The sequence below is a fragment of the Cucumis sativus genome, chromosome 1 (genome assembly GCF_000004075.3).
Source record: "Cucumis sativus cultivar 9930 chromosome 1, Cucumber_9930_V3, whole genome shotgun sequence".
Taxonomy (NCBI): domain Eukaryota; kingdom Viridiplantae; phylum Streptophyta; class Magnoliopsida; order Cucurbitales; family Cucurbitaceae; genus Cucumis; species Cucumis sativus.
The window spans coordinates 18607007-18613212 of NC_026655.2; the positions used below are offsets into that span (position 1 = coordinate 18607007).

Consider the following 6206-nt stretch of genomic DNA (forward strand, 5'->3'; position numbering starts at 1 on the left):
TTCAACAAAGAAACTGAAAAAGACAACTACAAACTCTTGAAGGGCTGGTAAATCAGAAGCTTAGTCGGTAAGCAGTCTTAGTAAGACTAATTAACTTATCATTGGAAATCAAATCTATCCAGAAAACTTTTTCGTGTAGAATAGGCGTCTGTTTGGGTTGGGAAAAGGCAGAAGGAAAGAACATAAAAACGGCTGTTGAAGTATTAGAAAGAAAAGATGGATGATATAGGCCGTCCATGTTCAGTTTCAGTCTTATCATTTTTCTTCTTTTTCTTTTCGCTTGTATTTTGCAGCGGGTGCGAACTGAGGCGAAAAATGGAAAGCAAAGCAAAAGCGAGGACAAAAGGCATGGTGGGGTAAAGGAAAAAAAAGGTCTCGGGAGTTCCAACTGCGGCAGACAAAAAAAGGTTGCACCGAATTGACATCAGAAATTGACACGTCGGCTTTTGGATGCTGAGTTTTCACCACTCACTCTCAGTTCATGTAAGTGGACAGTCTAACTTTATTTATAACAATGGGTGTTTGGAACTATTATAACCGACAATTAACTATGGCATTATCATTTCAAAACATTGTAACATAGACTATTTTCAACTAATCCTCCCTTTGTGATATTGTTCACTCTAAAATAGTCTACAATCAAACACATCCGACTATATAATAATTCTTATAACTCAATATAAATATATAATAATTCTTATAACTCGATATAAATATCTTGGACGCTAAGAGAGTCATCATACATAATAAGGTAGAGAACCCATTTATGCATACAGTAAAAGTACAAGGGGAACAGAGACCATCATTTCTACCTCTCCTGGATGGCACCTAAAAAGGAAACTATTACAATTTATCCTCCACACATTGAGAAGGATAAGGTTACCTCCTTTCGTAGATTTATAGGTATCATAATTTCCTTCTTCGGTTGTGTATTCCATTTCTCTCTCATTTCATTTTCAAACACATCCCACCAATATCATAACATAAGTTTAGTTAATAATAATAGTTCATATGAATCCAAAAAAACAAGAAAAGATGGCCACTAAGGAATACTGTGATAGAGTTTCATCGATAGTTCTTTTTCTCAATCGTATCCATGATCCTAGAAAATGCTCATTCTAATCTTTAACTAAAAAAGTAATCTTTTTAAATTTAGATCACTAAAGTTGAGGTGTGACCCTCTCTTTAAATTTTGAAGGTTCCTTCAACACTTTGGCTCCAATCAAACAAATGAAAGGAAGAGGTGTGGGTTGGATGTGACGTGGAAAGAAAAAGCAATATAAACAAGAGCATTAACTTGTTTGAGATGTAAATACGATTTCTCACAAAAGAATATACTACTGTGTTCTGATATATCGAATGGTGGTGCAATAATACTTTAAACAGATGTCATCATTTCCAGAGGGCAAACAAAGAACAGATCAGTTTTGACCACAGATGATCCAAAGAAATGAAGTGAACTGGGTTTTTTCCAAAACCATACAAGCAGATTTTTTTAAGTAATTTTCAGCATTGGCAGCACTGGAAAAATATAGTTTTTCACTTATTTCAATCACTTTACACACCAAATCAAGAAATCTATCTTTTTATTGAATTTTGTATTTCAGTAATGTACAGGAAGAATTTAATTTGTTAACATATGATATCAAATGATTTCTTACATTCAGTCCACCACCATAAGATATGACTACCAGTGGACCCTAAACATTAAACAATGTTCTAGAAAAGGAAATGCACTCTCATCCGTACGGCACTATGCAGCCTCTTATCCATCAATGCAATCTCTGAGGCTCAATTTACACATATGGGTGCATTGCCAAATAATTCAACAATAGAAACCTCTAATCTCTTAATCAAGGACATTTGTCTTAACTAGATAAGATTTAACAATAATCAGAACTTGGATTAAAGTTCTTCATAAAACTAGCTGTTGTTTACATATATAAAGTTCGAAAACTAGCTGTTTTGAACTAGAGAACGACTTCCTTGCAGCCTTTGAACAGAACTTCATATAAATATAACCCACAAAGAAGTTCTTTCTCTAATTTTACACGCACACATCTGAGAAAGAGAGAGTTTAATTATTGGGAGTTGTAGGGTTTGGTCTCTAATTAAGAAATACTGGCTGCGAGCAAAGCTCTAAGTTGTCTCCTCAAGATTTTGCCAGAAGGACTTTTAGGAATGGAATCCACGAAGAAGACACGATTAATCCTCTTATAAAACACAACCTGCATCCCACATCCTCAATAATTACAATCCATGCATGTATTAAATCTCTCAGATTTCAATTAAGATTGAACTATACAGTTTGGTTTTATTAAGGCTTTCGAACTTTCTATATTCTGCCTAAACAGTTAAAATCAATGACAAAATTAAAAGTTCAATCAGTTATTAGAACTATATTAAATTTTATTGATCAAGACACAACTTTTCAAGTTAGGCATAGGAATAATAAAAGATTAAGAAATTATAGACAATAAGAAAACGAATTAAAAAAAAAAAAAAAAAAAAAAAGAGGCAGGGGCCTGCGACGAGTTACATCATAAAAGGAAGGCTACCTAATTTTACCATGAAACCGATGCTAAAATCTCCATCAATAGGTAAAATTACAGGTCTTACCTGTTTGGAGATGAATTGCTTAATTTCATCCTCAGTGATGTTGGAGCCGTCAAACCGGACAATGAACGCAACCGGAACCTCCCCAGCAACTTCATCATTCATACTGAAATGTCACCAAATTAGTATTAACAAAAAAGCAGCAGTTAATTCGAAAAGAGAAGGGTAACATACGGTATAACAGCAGCGTCGGCGATATGGGCGTGGGATATAAGCAGGGCTTCCAACTCCGCCGGGGCTACCTGGAAGCCTTTATATTTGATCAGTTCCTTGAGACGATCGACAATGAAGAGCTCGTCGTCGTCATCGACGAAACCTATGTCGCCGGTGTGCAGCCATCCGTCTTCGTCGATTATAGCCTTCGTGGCATCTTCGTCGTTGAGGTATCCTGTTCACTTCAACCAACCGAACTTACGATTTTTATTGGGCTTGGTTTGTCTTGGGAATGAATAAGCCCATTAGGCACAATCTGGGCTTGACCCAAATCGATACTTTCATATGGAAACAAATGAAATGACGTCTTCTGGCTAGACGGTATTAATTAGTCAAAGTAAGGGTTGCATTATGGAATGACTAAGCGGCATTCATTAGTGACATCAACTGTCAACTTCATCATTAAATGTGTTTAGTTAATTAAACCTTTTCATTTGTGGTGAAGGATACTCGTTAGTAACGGATTTAAACCTCAATTAAGACGATGCATGAATGGATGAGGTAAATGATAGCCATACTAAAATTTTCATTCATGAATTTAATCTAATATCTAATGGTGATGAACAAATACTCTTTTTAATCAAAAATTTTAAAATGCACGCCTCTAACTTATACCAACAAAAGAAAATGTTTAAATTAAATAATTAATGATAATAATAATTTAAATCTTGCAAACCACTTTGGAACCATATGAAATTAAATAAGTTTGTTATGCATTTCAAACTTTATTTACATCTCTTTATAAAAAGACAATGAGCATTTGCTACACCTTTGCAACCTTGCTCTTCATTTGTCATGTATATGACAAAAATATAATAATATAACCTTTTTTAAATCATTCTACGATCGTTTTTAATTAAATAATTGATGGGCCATATACAAAGATAGGTCTAATATAAAATACGCTTAAATTTGTTTCTTGGTAACTGAGAGTACACTATATACAAGAAAAATTCATATTATGAAGGTGTGTTTGCAAATCTTTTTATCTATCTACTTGTTCAAACACAACCATTAAAGTAGCATCCATTGAAATTTTAATTTCAGAAACAGAATTTTGACAGAATTGAATTAAACAAAAATGAAAAAGTAAAATTTTTAAATATATCATTAAGAAGTAACATAAAGTTGTTGGGTAAAAGTTTGGATGATTAAAGGGTTAAATTATTGACAGATTAGACATCAAGATGATCACTTTCATTAATTATTGAAATGTTGATGTCAGTATGGGTATGGAGATGATCAATTCTACATGTAAATTGATGTTTAATACTAACATAATGGGTTGATTGCAAGTATTAATAAATTATAGAAGACTAATAAGAGGTCATTGGTTAGCAATATTATTGTAAGATTAACCTAGAAGCTAAGGGTGGAATTATTTATCTCACTTAACATAAGGTCAAAAATATAAAAAATAAAAAGTAATCTTCTATACGATTCGTACTAATGATAAAATAATAATCTATGTAGCCGAAGTTAGTATCTTTCTTGGACATAAATGCCAATCATATCACATGAAATTAGAAAATAAACAAATAAACAAAGCATTATGTACCTTTCATCATTTGAGAACTTCTAATACAAATCTCCCCAGTTTGATTCCTGGGAAGAGACTCTCCCGTTTGCAGGTTTAGTATCTTCATTTCGGAATTTCTCATTATTGTTCCGCAACCTCCCGATTTTATCCCGAACCCCTCCTTTACAAAGGCTAACGACATCGTCATCACTGACCCCGCCTCAGTCATTCCATATCCCTACACTCGTTCTTCAAGCGTTAACTAACAATCTTATTTTAAACTAAGAGTAAGTAAAAGTTTAAAATTACCTGGCCAAGAATGACATGGGGAAGCTTGGCTCTAAAGGCATCTTCAAGATTCTTCCCCAATGGTGCAGCTCCCGACAACACGATACGCAAAGACGACATGTCAAAATGGTCAACAGCTGGACTTTTGGCAATTGCAAGTACAATAGGAGGCACAAACGGTGCAAAGGTGACTTTGTATTTAGAAACCAATTCTACAAGGGAATTAACGTCGAACTTTTGAACGAGTAAAATCGCAGCTCCCACTCGTAACGCACACATCATAATTGAGTTCAGAGAATATATGTGAAATAAAGGAAGAAGGCACAAAACAACATCGTCGCTTCGGATATGGAGGTGTGGATTTTCACCATCCACCTGTTGTGCCACGCTGGTCACTAATCCTTTATGAGTCAGCATAACTCCTTTTGGAAGACCGGTGGTTCCAGACGAATATGGCAACGCAACGACGTCCTCTGGACTGATTTTCACATCTCCCATTTCCAACTCCTCCTCTTTTGCTACGTCCTCAATCAACGACGAAAATTGCGGAGGATCATTGTCGTCGATGAATATTACTTTAATGATCATCTCATTTTCCTGAGATAGGTTTTTCACTTTTTCTGCAAACGCAGCTTGGGTTATGATCACCTTGGCGCCAGATGACACAGCTTGTTTTGCGATTTCCGACTGCATGAAAAATGGGTTGGCCATGGTGGCAGCGGCGCCGAGGTAGGACGCTCCTAGGAAAGCTAAAACGAACTCTGGAGTGTTTTGCAGGAGTAGCATGATGACGTCACCTTTTCCGATACCTAACTTGTGGAGACCTGCGGCGACTCGGCGGGATGTTGCTTGAACTTCGCCGTAGGTGTAGATGTGGCCGGTGGCGGCGTTGATTAGACATGGACGGTGTTTGAATTCGGAGATATTTTCGAAACAATATGTGTGCAATGGGAGATGGGTGGAGATGGGAATTTCAGGGAGTTTTGAACGGAATATGAATTCCGGTGAGGAAGCGTCGGCGGCAGCCATTGGTGGATTTAGTTTTGGTGAGTGAAGTGAGATGAAAGGTGACGAAAGAAGATAGCAACTACTTATTTATAGAATTCGTGAAGTATAGAGTTATTATATATAAAAATAAACAAAACAAGTATGCATTGGAATTAACACAAATTACACCATTTCTCATTTCCACCCTTGTTTTCATCTACTAATTTATGTTTTAACATTTTCTATTTTATTTATCACATGAAAATAGTTTGGTGCAATCCAACCTACACTCTTATGTATTTCTTAAATAGGAAAAAGAAAATGTTGACCATATATTAACTTTTATGATTAGGTAATTAAGTGAATTATTGAATATATACAACTCAAAAACTCCAAAATGCATTCAAATACTATCTTCATCCATTTATTTGCTCATCACTTGCGAAACAGTTTTAATAGATAGCCCTAAAACTGCTACATGTTGTAAAATTAATAAAAAATAAATTAGTCAAAATTTTAAGTTTTCTCTTTGTAAAAAACCCATCTTTTTTTTCTATTGGTATGCCGTGGAAATATCTTTTAG

At 35.1% G+C, this 6206-nt stretch overlaps 1 protein-coding gene across 1 annotated transcript; it reads right to left on the minus strand.

The window, feature by feature from the left end:
• Positions 1 to 1569: 1569 nt before the first annotated feature.
• On the minus strand, positions 1570 to 5665 carry LOC101218077 (4-coumarate--CoA ligase 1). Its single transcript, XM_004146263.2, has 5 exons — positions 4658 to 5665; positions 4388 to 4586; positions 2791 to 3004; positions 2620 to 2722; positions 1570 to 2228 (listed from the first exon to the last, which is right to left on the minus strand). The coding sequence occupies exons 1-5, from the start codon at positions 5663 to 5665 to the stop codon at positions 2112 to 2114; spliced, it is 1641 nt and encodes a 546-aa protein (XP_004146311.1). The 3' UTR covers positions 1570 to 2111.
• Positions 5666 to 6206: the final 541 nt, after the last annotated feature.